This window comes from Molossus molossus, unplaced genomic scaffold (assembly GCF_014108415.1).
Source record: "Molossus molossus isolate mMolMol1 unplaced genomic scaffold, mMolMol1.p scaffold_m16_p_23, whole genome shotgun sequence".
In the NCBI taxonomy this organism is placed as follows: domain Eukaryota; kingdom Metazoa; phylum Chordata; class Mammalia; order Chiroptera; family Molossidae; genus Molossus; species Molossus molossus.
This window is the reverse complement of record NW_023425359.1, coordinates 25,615,342-25,631,629: the sequence shown is the minus strand read 5'-3', so window position 1 is coordinate 25,631,629 and position 16,288 is coordinate 25,615,342. Positions and strand designations below refer to the sequence as shown.

Below are 16,288 nucleotides of genomic sequence, written 5' to 3'. Positions count from 1 at the left end.
GGCTCTTACAAACCGAGACAGAGGGAAAGAAGGTCAGAGAGGTTAGGTTGTTGCCTTCTGTCCTCCCTGCGGCTTGTCCCCAACTGCCCAGCCCTGGCTCTGAGGAGCGGAACAGGGCCAAGGTCACCTCTGCTGATGGGCCTCTGTGTCCGCAAGCCCAGAAGGGTGCCGTCCTCCCCACTCACAAAGTGGTCGAGCCGGACCCCTGAACGAGCCTCCAGAAGTTAATTTCTTCTAGGAGATGCAGGGAGGGGACCGAGCTAGGAAGAAAGGGGTGACCTTGCGAGGAATCAGCAGTGACCTCCACCCCATGGGCTGCCAGGGCCCCACAGGCTCGGCATCCTTTCAACCCTGCACCCAGAAACAGCTCACCCATAAGCACTGTGGGCCCCGTCCTGCCTCGTCACCCCAGACCCCTTCCCAATGCACAGCGTGCAGACCAGGCCTGGCTTTGTTTACGGGCAGGAGCAGGAAGGAGTCCAAAGGCTCGTGTCAGGGCTGGTGAGGGAAGGGGAGCCGCCTGGGGAGGGGTCCCCTGGACGGGCCACCATCCAGAACAACTGGTCTTCGCGCCACCTGGCTGGAGAGGCCCCAGAGGCTCGTGAAGAGATCACCCTCCGGGCTCCGGCTCGCTGGGACACTGGGAAGTCCCTCCCTCTCTGCCGCCTGGCTTCCTCACCTGCAGGAGGGGCAGTTGGACTGGGTGACCACCTCCGCCTCCCCGCTCCTAATTCTAAGGTCCTGTGGTCTGGGGCCGGCGGCCAGAGCGGGAGCCGGTGCGCCGGCCGCCTTCTCTGGCTGCCATGTGAACTTCCACGCTCCAGCCAGTGGCTGGCAGCCACCTGGGCTCAAAGGCCCATAAACGGGTGGAAAATTACTCATGGACTCAAAAAAGATCCCACTTTCTCCGCCCCTGACCAGTCTTCTCTCCCTAGGACGGCGGCTGCGGGCCTAGGAGAGGGGGGGAGGCCGCCAACTCCAGGGATGTGGCTGGTGGAAGGGGCTCAGGCACAGGGGCACGGTCCCCCCCTTCCTGGCTGTGAGCCCACCTCTCTCACCTCCTCTCTGGGCTCCCCGAAGGTGGCAGAGGACAGAATTCTGGAGACTCCATGGCTCCCAGAAAATGCCCAGTGGACCAGAGGGAGGTGGCCAAGCCCATCTCCAGGCCGAGGGTCTGCACCTCTATAGGACTTTCAGAAGAAAAGAACTCTAGCCTGTCCCTCCCTGTGGTATAGACAGCTGAGAAGTCCCTCCTCAAGTCTAACCTTGTGTCTCCAGCTGCATGGCCCCAAAGGTCACAGGCATCTCACGGCCTCTCGGCTGGTCCACACCCAAACCCATCCAGGCCTTACACTCCCTCCTGTGTGCACAAAGGGCTGCTGAACGGGGTTATGGCCTGAGGACTCTGCACGGGAAGTCTCTAGGGCCCAGGGGACAGGGACATGGGTACCCCACAAAGATGGGAGAGGGTAGGGTGTCCCAGAAGCTCCTGGACGAAAGAGAAGCAATTCTCAAGTGTTGATCATATACGAACATACTAACTGCCGGGAAGGCGGGAGGAGGGTCCTGTTAAAACAGATCTAGCCCTGGCCGGTTTGGCTCAGCGGTTAGAGCGTCGGCCCGAGGACCAGAGAGATCCGGGTTTGGTTCCCCTAAGGGCACGTACCTCGGTTGCAGTTTGTCCCTGGTCCCAGTTAGGGTCGTGTGGGTGGCAGCCAGTCGATGTGTCTCTCTCACATCGATGTTTCTCTCTTCCCCCCTCTCTCCCTCCTGCTCTATCTGAAGATAAATGCAAAAAAGTCCTCGGGCAAGGATACAAAACACAAAACAGACCCTGAATCGCCAGGTCTGAGAGGGGCTTGGTGGTCTGCCCTTGGCTGTCCAGGACTGATGGCCTGTGACCCATCCCCAGAGCAGGGGCCCAAGTCTGTCTCTGACCGGCTGTCACCTGGGATATTTTTTCTCAAATGGAGGTTCCCGGGCCCCAGCCCTCAGGATTCCTATTCAGGAGGTTTGAGAAGGGGCCTGGGAACCCACACTTCGTAAGCTCCCCGAGTGTGGTGAGGCCGGCAGCCCAGCCTGGAGCCGGGGTGAGGACCATGTGTGGGCGCAGACACCACCCACCAGTCCTGCCACTGACTCCCACCCTTCCTCACCTGCAAAACAGGGAATGTGGTCCCTTTGTGGAGGGAGTGACAAGGAGTGAAGGTGAGTCTGCTGACCCTCGTGGCAGAGCCTGCTGCCCAGTTGGCCTTCCAGCAACCTCGTCACCTGCATGATTGTAGGACACACTCACGGGCTCACCTGGTTGTCATCAACTTAGTCAACTCCTTCTAGCTTTTATGCACCAACTGTACATCATCTTGTCCCCTTGCACTGACTGTCCTGTCTCAGATGCTAAAGTCCACACTGTGTGGGAAGGGGAAGGGTGAGGATGGCGGCCTGGATGTGATTGACCACAGGAACTTGTCTGCCAGGCATTTCAGGTACTCTGCAGAGCTTGAAGAAATAGACCAACACATGGATGGATGATGGATGGATGGGTGGGTGGATGGACACATGGATGGATGATGGATATATGGATGGATGATGGATGGACAAATGGATGGATGATGGATGGATGGATGGATGGATGGACACATGGATGGATGAAAGGAAGGATGGATGAACAGACGGACACATGGATGGATGATGGATATATGGATGGATGAAGGATGGACACATGGATGGATGATGGATGGATGATGGATGGATGGATGGATGGATGGATGGATGAAAGGAAGGACGGATGAACGGACACATGGATGAATGATGGATATATGGATGGATGATGGATGGACATATGGATGGATGATGGATGGACAGATGGATGGGTGGGTGGATGGACACATGGATGGATGATGGATGGATGGACACATGGATGGATGATGGGTGGATGGACATATGGATGGATGAACGAACGGACACATGGATGGATGATGGATGGATGGACACATGGATGGATGAAAGGAAGGATGGATGGACACATGCATGGATGGATAGAAGGATGGATGAACAGACGGACACATGGATGGATGATGGATGGATGGACATATGGATGGATGATGGATGGACAAATGGATGGATGATGGATGGATGGACACATGGATGGATGAAAGGAAGGATGGATGGACACATGCATGGATGGATGGAAGGATGGATGAACAGACGGACACATGGATGGATGATGGATGGATGGACATATGGATGGATGATGGATGGACAAATGGATGGATGATGGATGGATGGACACATGGATGGATGATGGGTGGATGGTAGATGGTGAATCAATGGATGGATGGATAGATGGAGAGAGATGGAGGGAGGGGGTAGGGACACACACCAGTGGTTGGGTCTCCTCTTCCCTCTGGACACACCCAGAACTCTGCAGCTGCTCAGGAAGGGGTGACGACACAGAAGGGAGGAACCTCGCCTCTGTCCTCTCCTGTGGGGGAGGGGTCATCCTATTTCTTGGCTCTGCCTAGGACCCATGTGCATATACACCACATCTGAGTTATCAGCTCCCTCAGCCTCATCCTGGGGTGGGGGGTGCTCCAGCCTCTTGCAAGTCGCTCAGGCCTGGGCCTGCAGGAGCTCCAGGGGGCTCATGGGGCTGGGGGGACAGAGAGGCTGGGAGACCCACAGAAGTCTGGGCTGAGGCGTTCCCAGTGGGCCGAGCATCACACTGCTCCTGGGTGGCCCAACTCTATCCCACACCAGCATTTACAGCTGAAGGAACCTCCCCAGGATCCCAGGGCCCGGCCCACCATGGACACTCCTAGTATCTCCAGCAGCCAAATTGCCCGTGTTCAGACCTTCATCATACGCAGGGGGCTGCTGCACGCCCACCCACCTCAGAGCAGCCTCTGCCCAGACGCATGTAGTAATCAACTCCCGGAACCAGGGGAGAGCCACACACAGCAGGATATAATCACGGAGCCTGAAATAGCCCAACCAGGGAGCCATCTGCCACCTCGAGTGTCCCTGGGGACCCTCGGCAGGCCCCACAGCATGCTGGGCCGCAGGGCCTCTGGCTGGCGGGCCAGGTGGGTGGCGCAGACGGTATTCACTGGACCTCAGGGCAGCTTGGGCGCTTCTCCAGGATGGAGCCTTGGACCAGAGCTGCTCCCTCCTCCCCCACAGGCACCTCGCCCCCCACAGAGGTCTCCTCCTCAGTGCCCAGGCCTGAGACAGGCCCCCTCCGGGGTTCCCCAAACCCCTGGCATCTCTCGAAGATGTTCATCAAGGAGGCTGTGAGGTGAAGTACCCCTGGCTGGGCGCTGCTCCACCCCTGGCTGGGCTCTAACCCACTGGGGGTCTTGAGCAGAGTGCTCCCTCCCAGGCCATCTGTGAGGGGGGGCTCGTCTCCCAAGGGTGAGAGAGAAGCAGCATTTCGGGTGCGAAGACCCTGGAAATGTCCTCCTGCTCTTCACGTGCAGAGGCTAACGAGGACAGCCAGCCGTACTCACCCTCCCAAGAGGACTTTGGGGGTTCAGATCCAGGCCAAGGGTCGCTAGGGATCAACGCTGACACCCTTGCTCCCGGGGAGCCAGCACCATCCCCTTGTCCACTGCATGTCTGCACCCCCGGAAGTGCATGTGTTGAAACTCTACCCCGTGTGATGGAATTCGGGGCAAAGCCTTTGGAGGTAACTGGGGTTGGAGGGGTCATGTGGGTGGAGGCCCCATGAGTGGAATCAGTGCCCTTGTGAGAGTCAGGGAAGCATGCTTCCCGGCCCCACTCCCCTCCACGAGGCGGTACAGCGAGACGTGGGCTGTCCCCAGTGGGAACAGGGCCCTCCCCAGAACCCAGCCGTGTTGACGCCCTGCTCCCAGACTTCCAGCCTGCAGAACGGTTAGCAGTACATTTCTGCTGCTCACAAACTCCATCGCGGAGACAGACCACGTCCTGGAATCCACACGATTCAGGGGCAGCACCCGTACCGCATTAGGGAGTTCCCGTACCGCTGCAGCCTGGCGTCCTCCGGGGACGCCCGTCTGCCCATCCTCACTCGACCCTCTCATCCTCCAGAGAGGGGTGGGACGTACTCATGGCCTCACCGCTAGCTCCTGAGCCAGGACTCGAATCCAGGTCTCTGGGTCCTAAAGCCTGCGGCCCCGAGGCCACACTGCGGGAGACAGGTGCCAAGTATGGGAGCCAGGGCCTGGTTACACGCTAGCGGTGTCTTGGGCAAGTCGCTTAACATCTCTGGGCTTCAGCTGCCTCGTCTCTGGGGCTTCCGGGACGCAATGAGACGTATGAAGGGGCTCAGCGTTGTGAAGGGCGGTGCACGGGACCTGCGGCCTCCCCCAGCACCGGGCCGAGCTCACACGTGCACACCGCCCCCCCAGTGCCCCGGAAGCTGGCACAGTGTCCCAGGGCGGCTGGCTGGACTGTGGGCTCCTGGTCCTCGCCCAGCTCGGCTCAGCGGCGGCGGGTTCGAGGCTGCCCTTTGCAAGCAAGCACTGCTCCCTTGGGGGTCCAGCACTGGCTGTTGTTCTGTCCCCTCCCCTTTATTCCTGCCTCTGAGCCCCTCTGTGCCTGGCCCGTCCTGAGGCCTTTCTGAGCTGTTTTTCCACAGCCCCCCCCCTTTCTATTTTCCCCAGGCTCCTGGCTCCCCACGTGTCTCTTGGCCTTGGCTCAAGCCTGGCACCGTCCCCCTCTGAAGTGCACTGGGGAGGGGGTGTGGGCTGGGTCTCACCCGGCCCCTCCTCCCTCACGGACCCTCTCCCTTCTCCCCGGGACCTGGTCCGACCTGGTGGAAAGTAGATCCCAGGACAGAACTTCCACTGAGGCCCCAGGAACGTCCACAGTGTTTGTGCCCGGACCCTCCCTGCTGGAGAGGGAGTGCGGCCTTCTCCAGGGACCCGAGCCCCCGGGTGGGCCTGCCCGCCTTGGGGGGGCGGCCAGGCAGAGCAGGCATGTGTCCTCTAGACACCCCCCGCCCCCGCCCCCACCCCTGATGACTGACTTCCGACAGGAAGGAGGGAATTTCTCTTTGCTGGTACTTGTGCAGGAGGAGGGAGGGCCACCCAACGCCGGTCACCGAAGTGGCTTCCCTTGCAACCTTGATGGACAGGACACAGCACTGGGGGTGGCCCTGCCCCCCCACCACCTGCTCTGTCCTTGGAAGAGACCCTGAACCTGAGCCTCTTTCCCCTCATCGGACAGCAGGGGTGACCACTGTTACAGAGGGTTTGGGAGATGCGCTCGGACAGCGGATGCAAAGCATCTGTGCAGTGCTGGCCTCGGGCAGGGCGGCCTCCAGAAGCTGCCCTTTGCTCCCTCGCTCTCCTTTCGGCCTAGCAACCCGGCTGGTTTGGTCACTGTCTCAGAGGGAGGGGCCTGTACCTGGTGGGTGGTCTCACTCTGGGGCCCCAGCTTCCAAAGGATGGGACAGAACACCTGTCATTCAGAACCTTCGAGGGGGGCTGGGCAGCGCCTCCTCCCCAACACTCACACACGCACACGCCCTGTAGCCCTGTAGGGAAGGTGATCACTTTCTAGGGTGTCACTGATGCTTGGTCACCCTACCTACAGGTACCTCAAGCTCAGCGCATCCAAAAGGGGCGTCAGCACCTCCCCTTCCCCTGGGCCCCTCCCTGCTCATCTTCTGGGCATCGCTGTCTACTTACTTCTCGGTCAACACGTTCTTACTGACCTCCTCCCAGGGGCTGCTCTTGGTGCCCGGCCTCTCGTCCACCGGAGGACAAAGCCCCCTGCTCTCCCTCAGCTGCCTCGTCCAGCCAATACCACTAATGATTGTAACAGTGGCCAGAAAGGCACCGTTCTGCGTCTCTCATGTGTATTAACTCATTTCATTCTATCCTATTGAGATACCACCGCCGTTTTCCTGATAAAGCAGCAGAAGCCCAGGGTTGGGGAACCTGCCCGAGGCGTCCAGGTAGCACATTACGCCACTCCCGGCCTCCTGGCCTGCCTTCCTGACGTACCCAGAGTCCGACGGCTTCGCCTGCAGCCGCTGCTCCTGCTTTTCCTTCCGTCACCATCACGCCCCCTTGTTCACGGGCCCCGTCACTGCCCCCGCCTCCAGGCTGTCCTCCATACCTGCCCCAGTCAGTTCTGAAGAATGTGAACTGTGTCCCACAGCTCTCCTGCTGAAACACTCCGGTGGCTCCCCAGGGCCTTAGCATCAAGTCCAAATCTGTAGCAAGGCCCCTGCCTGCTCGCTGCGCACCCTCTCTTGTTGACTCCAGGTCTCCCCCCAAAGCTGCCCTTCCCACCAGCTCCTCAGTGCCCAGTCCAGCCCAGGTCACCTCCTTGGCAACTCTCTAGAATTCGCTGGGGTCCTTCTTAGCGGTGTCCCTGCAGGTGCTGTCCCCTCCGCCTGCATGACCTTCCCTGTCTCTTCTCCTACCGACACTTTCTGAGCTTCCGATACAAGCCAGGTCTTGCCTCCCCAGGGAAGCCCCAGACACGTGGAAAAGGGGCGAACCAATGACAAATGGACAACATCACAACAGTGTCCCAGCCCTCACAGCGGTGCGGCCTCCTCTCCACGCCCCTCTCCCATCTGCCACACCTGATCTCCGTGACAGCCCCGAAGCTAGGGCTGTCCCCACAGGGCTGGAGGACGGGCTGTGTCCCCACCCGACGACCAGGCAGCAGGGAGTGACGCATGTGGGCGGAAGCAAACTGTCTAGCTCCTCCACCTGCGGGGCTGCCCCCTCCTAGAGCCCCGGGGATCTGCCTGCAGAGCCCACAGAACCCCTAAACATGCCAAAGCCGTGACCCACAACCAAAACAACCCGACCACTGGTGTGTGGGAGCCCGGCAAGCGTCTGCCGTCTTCCCTGTGAAGACCACTCCGATGCTCTGGACAAAATGGCACATGCTGTCCCCTCCCCCACTTCTGGCTGCCCCTGCTCTGCTGGTGCTTTAAGCAAATGTTGGGTCTTCCCTTTGGGGGTGGGAGGAGGAGGGAGGGGGTGGGAGGGGGTGGGAGGAGGAGGAGGGAGGGGGTGGGAGGGGCAGCCAGCTCAGGCTTTCCTGGCCATTGGTCTTCTGACGGTGGCCTCTGGGGGCACACTGGGTCACCCACCCTAGTCAGGGGTGACCTGAGGGAGGAAGAGGAGGGGGCTGGGGCAGGGGACCAGACCTTGTTGACATGGAGGGGAGAGGGGGAGGATGGGGGCAGGCAGGGGCCAGCTGGGCAGCTGGGGGCACAGGGGTGCAGAGGAAGGCCTGAGCTGTGGGGGATGGGGCACAGCTGGTAACCAGGGCCCCCAAGACTGGGCCCTTCATCCATGGGTCTTTGGAGGAAACCTCCTTCCCCACCCCTCCCTCCCTCCCACAGGGAGTCAGGACCAGCTAGAGTTTTCTGATTCCACATCCATGTGCGGGACCCACGGGCTGAGAGGCCTCTGTTTCCCCCCCTGCTCACCTTATGCCCAGTCCTGTCTCCCGAGTTGGGTTTCTTCCCGAATACCTATGCCCTGCCCCATCGACGTAGATGGACTGAAATTCCGCTGGTCTGGCGACCAGGCATGGACCCGGCAACGGACCCGCTGTGAGCAAACCGCACCTGCCCGAGCTGCGGGCAGGGGGTGGTCACAGGCAGCACCTGCCCTGCCCGGCCCTGGCTCAGCCTTTCGGCCACAACGCCCCTGCTGGACGGGAGAGGAACTGCAGGGCTCCCTGGAGGGGGGCTGTGTGCTGGGTGGCCCGCGAGTCCCCAAGGCCGACCCACCCCAAGCAGGGGAACGGGTGTCTGGACCTCCCACCCCCAAAGCCTTGGGGGCTAGAGCAACCCACACAGAGGAGACAGCCCTTTCCTGACTCTTCTGCGGGCAGCCGACCCCACCCCACACCCCCAGGCTCCGGCAGAACGCCAGCTGCCCTAGGGGCCCCACCTAGGGAGGTCCTGTTCCCACAGACCTCGGCAGGGTTTGGGGCCGGATACACATGGGAGCCTCACATACGTACACGATGACAACAGAAACCCGGACACACGGAGGACCGGGGCACACACTGTCTGAACAGGGGGGCGTGGGGGTGCAGCGGAGGGAGTGGGGTGGGCCGGCTGGGACTCACAGAGACTGCAGGCTCGGCAGCTGCCACAGCGCCTCGGCGGGGATCCCTCCCAGCTGGTTGTTCTGCAGCATCCTGTAAGGACAGCAGGGCTTGGAGGACCCCAGCCTGAGCTGGGCTTCTCCCTTGAACCTCACCCGAGCTGGATCCCTCTCACCCCAGCCCAGGCCCAGCCCAGGCCCAGCCCAGGCCCATCATGGGGCTTCAGAGGCTGCACAGGTGTTGGCTGTGCCCAGCCCGGAGGGGTCACGGCAGGGTGAGGCAGAGCTGAAGAGGACGATGGAGAAGCAGAGACACGTGGGCAGCAGTGAGGGGGGCCAGGAGTCAGAACTCGGGTTCTGTTGAAATTTGGTTGGAAAGGGTGTGGCGAAAAGTAGGTTTTTCTCCCCAGGCCTCAGTTTACCTGTTTGTGCAGGGGAGAGGCTGAAGGTGCCTTTGGGGAAGGGGTGGATGTGGATGAGGGCAAGGCCCCCGGCCCCACCTGTCCTGCACACCTGTGGTCCCTCAGGCCGAGCGAGGACCGCACTCTGTGAGTGAGCGTGGGGGACGCCCCACCCTCCCTGAAAGGGGCACAGTCAGCCTGCCAGTCAGAGGGGACGCTCAGAGAAGACACGCCTCTGGCCCAAGGTCACTCAGGTCGCAGCGTGGGGAAAAGTGGCCCTTTCCTGATCTTTAATAGCAGCTGGTGTGCCAGGCCCCGGTCTCGGGACTTTACATGGATTCGCTCAAGCGTACCAGACGGCCTGGGTCTCGCGCCCACACAGCCTGTCGTGAGGCAGACACAGTGAGGACGGCAGTGCTGGGCACAGGGCTCCTGGGTCCCCTCCTCCTGCCTGCAGCCCCCGGCAGGACAAGAGAAAGCGGGGCTGGCTGGGGTGGGGGTGAGAGGAGCTCCTTGGAGGATGGGGGGCAGAGAGGGGACTAGGGATGCGTCTCCCTCTGCTGCTGAGGAGCAGAGCCCCGGCTCCTCCCTGCACACTCTGTGCTCCGAAGGCCCCAGGCCTCCAAGCCAGGCTCTGCGCAGCCCAGGGAACTTTCTAGGACAATTTTGCTTGTGGGCCACACCACAGGCCCAGCGGTCAGGCAGCTGCAGCTGTGAGACAGATGCGAGGGGCAAGGATGGTGGGCAGGACCCGCGAGGGCAACAGCCAGGGGTTCCAGAGCAGCAGCCCGCCAGTGGTTTCCGTAGGGCGGTGGGTTCTGGGGGTGGCGTGAGGCCCATCCTCCCCTCCCTCATCCGTCCTAGGGCCAGGAGTCCTGCACAGGTGTTTGCACGTTTCTGCAGCTACACATGTTGAAGCACGTAGTCCAACTCCCCCATTTCCAAGGTGAGGGAGGCCGAGTGCCCTGCAGAAGGGGCACAGCTCGGACAGAGTCCCCAACACAGGAGACCGGGCGGTGTGGACAGTCTCCAGTGCACGGGAATTATTACGCTGACAGGGGCCTAGCTGCTCAGCTTCTCCTGCAGGTCTGAAAAGGAGAACAGACCAGCACTGCAGCCAGAGAGCCTGACACTGGACTGGGGACGGGGCTCCTTGTCCGAATGCAGGTGGAACCCCCGCCCTGAGGCCCCCGGGTAGGAGCAGCTCCCACACCGCCCAGCTCGTCTCTATCAAAGACACTCACAGGCCAGAGCTGGCGTGGGCTCCGTGCACCAGGGAAGTCCTCCGGCACGGGCCCCGAGGGGGGCAGTGGGCAGTGGGCGGGGGCAGTCTGGTTGCGCTGGGCTCCGACCTGCAGCCTCTCCCACGTCCTGCGGGGCTGAGCCCAGGGCGCTGTTTGCAGACGGGGCAGTGGCCCGCCAGGGCTTTGACTCACTGCCGAATGCAGGCAGCGAAGAAAGGGGCTGTCGCTGAGCTAAGCCGGCGTCTTAGGAGTGGGCCCGGCGCCTCGCACCTGAAGGCCCAGCACACAGCTCGCTCTGAGCCGGCTGCAGGCCTGAGCCTGCCCTGGGCACAGGCACGCCACCGAGCAGGCTCATGCACGGCGTCTGATCGGATGCACTCCCATCCTGGGCAGTGAGGGGATGGGGGCGGACAGACCCAGGGCAGAGAGACCACAGAGAGGAAGGGGAGAGGTTGGAGGGCGAGAGGCTGGGGAGTCAGACTCAGGGGCAGGGAGAGGGAGGCTGCAGGCAGAGGTGCTGGAGACCCACACTCAGAGACAGGTGGAGGTGCTCGGCCCTGGCCCGAGGACTGTGGACGGGCTGGAGGCCGGAAGCTCACAGGCCAAGGGCCACCGCCGGCCCAGAAACAAAATCGAGCAAATTAGAAAAATATATTCCTTCCCGGCCGGTGTGGCTCACTGGGTGAGCGTCGACCCTGCACCAAGAGGTTGCCGGTTCGATTCCCAGTCAGGGCACATGCCCAGGTTGTGGGCCTGTCCCCAGTGGGGGGCGTGCAGGAGGCGGCCCATCGATGTTCTCTCTTCATCAATGTTTCTATCTCTCTCCCCCACTCCCTCCCTCTCTCTCTAATATCAATAGAGAAAAAATTATAAAAGAAAAATATATTCCTTTCTAGGCAGATACAGCCCACACTGGACAAAGGGCTGGATTACAGCCCCTCTCACCCTACAGCCGGACAGTCTGCGCAAAGAGGACCCGCAGGTGGAGTCCGGCTAAGGGGCGGGGGCTGCGGTGTCACCATGTGGGGAGCTCCTCCTGCCCCTGGGATCAGACCCACAAGCCTCGTTCTCCCGAGACCAGGGGCCGGGGCGACGTGCCCTCCTGAGTAGATTGTCCTCCCCACCCTCAGACCCTGTGCACCCCTCCCCCCATCATCAGAACATGAGTGGGCCTTGGGGTGGACAGTCTCGGCCGGGACCTGGTGAGCCATGGAAGGACCAAAGGAGACAGTGTCTTCCATGTCCCTTCTGAGGGGCAGGGGGCTTCGTTGACACAGCAGATGCCCTCGCCCACTGCCACTTTCCTGGGCTTCAAGATCAGGGGGACAGGACAAGCATGAGTCGAGGGAGGAGACATGTTCACAGTGAGAGGGGAGCCTGAACCGCAGACTCGGACACCAGGCTGGGGACCTGAGGGCGGGTGGCCGAGGACCCGGGGTGGGTCTGTCCTCTGCAGACAGCCCTCCCGGTCCCGGCAAGTCTCGGGGACAGCACTGGGGTGGGTCACGACCCCGCGGGGCTGCGTGGAGAGCAGGGCAGAGGTGTGTCCACAGCCGTGACGCTGTTGCAGACCAAGTGACCACACAGACACGGACGCCACGGCTCAGGTGAAAAGCGCAGATCAGGGAGAGACCGGGTGGCAGATGGAGACGCAGGCGGGACGTCTCCCTGCGCTCCCAAGGTCGCAGCTCGGCGTGAAGGTCGCACACTCATACTCACAGGATTTTCAGGCTGCGGAGACCAGAGAACGCTCCTCCCGGGATGTGAGAGAGATGGTTCCCAGAGAGACGCCTGCAAGTCAGAGCCGAGGGTGGGTGACACGGGCAGGGGACCAGGAGGGGACCCCTAGCCTGGGGGTCACAGGGGCGGGTGTGGTGCTGACGCCCACTTTCTGAGAGTGACGTTTGCTGCCCTCACCCATCACTTCCCTCTCACCCCACCCTGTCAGGTACTGTTATCACCCCAATTTCAGGGGGGAAACGAGGTTCAGAGAGGTCAAGTCACTGCCCTCAAGGTCACGGAGCAGCACAGGGCTGGTTACTTCCGGGCAGGTGGACACCCCGTCTGCTGCCCTCCTGAGCTGACGCGGCCCACGGCCCGCCATGGACTCCCCATCCTTGCTGCTCCGTCACCGCGGAGGGCCCCATACAGACGGGGTGCCGGTGTCTCCTCGTGTCCTAAACGCACAGCCAGCCCCACGACCCGGGAGGTAAGAAACGGGGCGGAATCAGTCTGCCGTCTGGTCTAAGTGTTTCCACGTTTGGGGTGATCAGTTCCAAAGGGGTGGATGTGATGACATCGACTCCATGTGAACCTGACCGAGCGGAGCTTCCTTGAGGCTGCAGGAGGCCTGGGGTCCCAGGGTCCCCGACTGTGCACCTGTGTCCACTCAGCTCCTACTGGGAGGCCCGCAGGCACAGCGGCGGTGTTGAAAACCCTCAGGGCTGTTTCTATCAACATCTCTCTAGCCTGGCGGAGTGGCTCAGTGGCTGAGCGTCCACCCTGCTCCAAGAGGTCACCGGTTCGATTCCCGGTCAGGGCACATGCCCAGGCTGTGGGCCCATCCCCAGTGGGGGGCGTGCAGGAGGCAGCCCATCGGTGTTTCTCTCTCTCTCTCCCTCTCCCTTCCTCTCTCTCTAAAGTCAATAAAGAAAAAATAAATAAATAAAAACATCTCTCTAAGAAGAGTCTCTAGACTTGACATTTGTTTTTCGAACACACTGTGCAGAAAGGCGTATTCGAGGTCGTAAAGCTTGGGTCCTTTAGAGGGGCCTCTGAAACGGCCCAGGTGATCTCTGGTCACCTGTGCCCTGCTCCCCGCCCTTGTGAGGACTGGTGAGCCCCATGTCTCCTGCCCCACTCCCCGCCCTTGTGCTGTCACCTCGGAAGGCCCTCCGCAGCCTCTCGCTCACTCGCTTCCTTTGAGAATGGGCTTCCCTGCCCCCCGCAGGCCCCCCTTCCTGGGAGCTCCCGAGGGTGGCAGGCAGCGCCCCATCTTCTCTCCCCCAGGACACCCCGAGCTGCCTGTCACACGGGCCCACAGGTGCCTGGTCTGAAAAACTCAGCGTGGCCCCGGGATGAATGGGATCCTGACCCCAGCAGGCGCTGGCCAACCGTCCTCTTGGGGAGACTGGCTGGGGGGGGGGGCAGGGCAGACGTGAGCTTGTGAATGTTTTCAGGGCCTGGGGCCACCGTTGTCTTAGTGGAAGCAGAACTCAGTGGCGCCCCAAGGATCTCTGGGAGGGTGCGGGGGTGGAGAGAGGGCGGGAGGTGGCTTGCTCAGGACGCCCGCGGAGAGAGCTCCCCAGGCCAGGCCGAGGGGAGTCCCGCCTCCACGCAGGAGGGAGACCAGAGTGACCAGGACCGGCCTGTGGGGCCAGCTGGCCATGGGTCTGGGCCGGTGAGGGAGGACCTCGGCTCTGCAGCCAGAGAAGCTGGTGGAATGCGCCCTGGAGACGTGCAGAGACCCCGAGAAAGGGGTGGCCTGTGGGTTGGCGAAACCCCCATGGGAGGAGGTCAAGGACAACAGCAGGGGGGACAGGGAAGGGGTGAAGGAGAGACTCCAGAAGAAGCCCCAGGACTTGGGAGTGGTGGGGACTGACCTGTAGGGTGGCTCCCAGAGAGAGGGGTGGATGTTGACAGAAAGAGGGGGAGCCACTCAGGGGAGCCGGCTTCAGGGAGGAAACGCAGCTGGTGTTTGCAGTGCCTCCTGGCCACCCTGGGTCCCACCTGGGCCAGGTGTTCCTGCAGCGGAGGTGGGAGGTGGCCCAAGCGACCCCCCGCACCCCCGGGGGGCAGCGGCTACTCACAGCTCCTCCAGGAAGCGCAGGTGGTGGAAGCGACCGGGCGGCAGCTCCGTGAGGTTGTTCATGCTCAGGTCTCTGCATGGGGGGAAAAGGGGCTGCGGTGAGCACCCCATCTGCACCCAAAGAGCCCCAGAGCACTCACCACTGCCAAACCCCAAAGCTGGCCCCAAACTCCACCCCTCTGGGTGGGCGCTGGCCAGGGCAGGCCTTGCGGGCCCAGACGGGCACCCCCTCCCGTCCCCGTCACCCGCTGGCCTGCCCCTGCCTGCATGGACTCCGGGACTGGCCCTGACGACAGCTGTGAGGGAAGCTGACCCCCTGCAAAGGAAGGACCTAGAGAGAGATCCACAGAGTTTCAGAGCAGGAGAGGGGCCGCCAAATACACAGCACACGGTGCGTACCAGGGGGGAAACCGAGGCACGGAGCACCCTGCCGTTCCGACCTCCAGGGCAGTTTTCACGCACAGGCATGAACCCAGAGCCGGGGGCTGCGCAGCCCTCTGAGGCCCCTGTTGGCTTCCTGACCGAGGCGCCCGGTTCCCGAGTGGTGGACGCACGGACACCCTGACCCTCCCGTGGTATCTGTGGGCCCAGCTGGTTCAGTGTCTCGCCTCCAAGGTGCTTGGACACAGAGTCCTCACAGCAGTAAGAGCCCTACACTGACTAGTCTGTGTCAAGCACCAGCTAACCTTTACCCAAATAATCCCGTTTAATCCCCACAACACCCCAGGCAGACGCCGTTGTTGCCCCTGTTTTACATTCGAGGAAACAGAGGAAAGAGGTCTGCACTTTGGAGTCAGAGGCTCTGAGATCAAGTCTCTGCTCTTCCCCATCAGCTCTGAGGCTGTTAACCACTATGACCCTCGCTGTCTTCATCCCTGGAAGTGGGGTGATAGCACTCAAGTCCCTGGATCCTTGGAAGGGTCACATGGGCCAATGCTCACAGACTGCTTAACTAATAGCACCTGTGTTCTTCTGTCCACCTGTCCCTCAGTGACCTGTGGGCAAGGGCAGCCGTCCCTGTGTCCGCATGTCCTGTGTGTCCCTGGTGAGCAGCGGTGTCTGAGGCTGCAAGTGTGTACCTAACACATGGGTCCCATGCTGGTCAACCCTAACAGGGCCTTCTTGCCTCTGCCGCACCCCATCCCTGGGGCACAGACGTGGGCTCAGACAGACACCATGCTGCGGGGACCACCCCCAGGCCTCCTGCTCCGAGGCACCTTCACCCTCAAGCCCCAGGATGCTTTCTGGTCTGGAAAGGCAGGCTGGGGATGGCGGGATGTGCCCGGGAGCCCCACGCCCAGTCTATAAAAAGACCGTTTAGTCTCCGAGTTTCACGGTTGATAAAGCCTGGACAGCAGTCCTCTGGGGAAGGAAGCCGCCCATGCAGGGTGGAGCCACGGGACCGGCAGGCAGAACTCGGGGCTGGTTCTGGTCCTCGGCTCCCTCCCTGCTCCGGGTGCAGACTGGCCTCATAGAGGAGGAAGGGTCTGGTGTGCTGATGGTCACCCCTCAGGGAGCAGCACCCAGAGAGGTCGTCAGGGAGCTCAGACCCGCTGGCCCAGGTTCCGGTGGGGTGTGGAGAGGCAGGGCACTGGACAGCCGGGGACACGGTGGCCCAGGAAAGCCCATGCGCAGCCCCTGGGTCTGCCAAGACCCCCCCCCCACACACACACACACAGCGCTGGGCCGGCTCACCCTCCACCAGGAAGGAGCTGCAGCGGAGCACCTCTGGGTGTTTACCCTGTGCATTGCTGAGCGTGCCTC

General features: G+C 61.8%; 1 protein-coding gene across 1 annotated transcript in view; it reads right to left on the bottom strand.

Annotated features, from left to right (window-relative positions):
• The window catches only part of LGR6 (leucine rich repeat containing G protein-coupled receptor 6), a 64,049-nt gene that overhangs the window by 33,098 nt on the left and 14,663 nt on the right, over positions 1-16,288 (bottom strand). The window contains exons 2-4 of the mRNA XM_036277635.1: positions 14,526-14,597; positions 12,436-12,507; positions 9,094-9,165 (exon numbers count right to left, since the gene is read on the bottom strand). Of these exons, the coding sequence (XP_036133528.1) occupies positions 9,094-9,165; positions 12,436-12,507; positions 14,526-14,597 (216 nt within the window). The remainder of the gene's footprint in view (positions 1-9,093; positions 9,166-12,435; positions 12,508-14,525; positions 14,598-16,288) is intronic.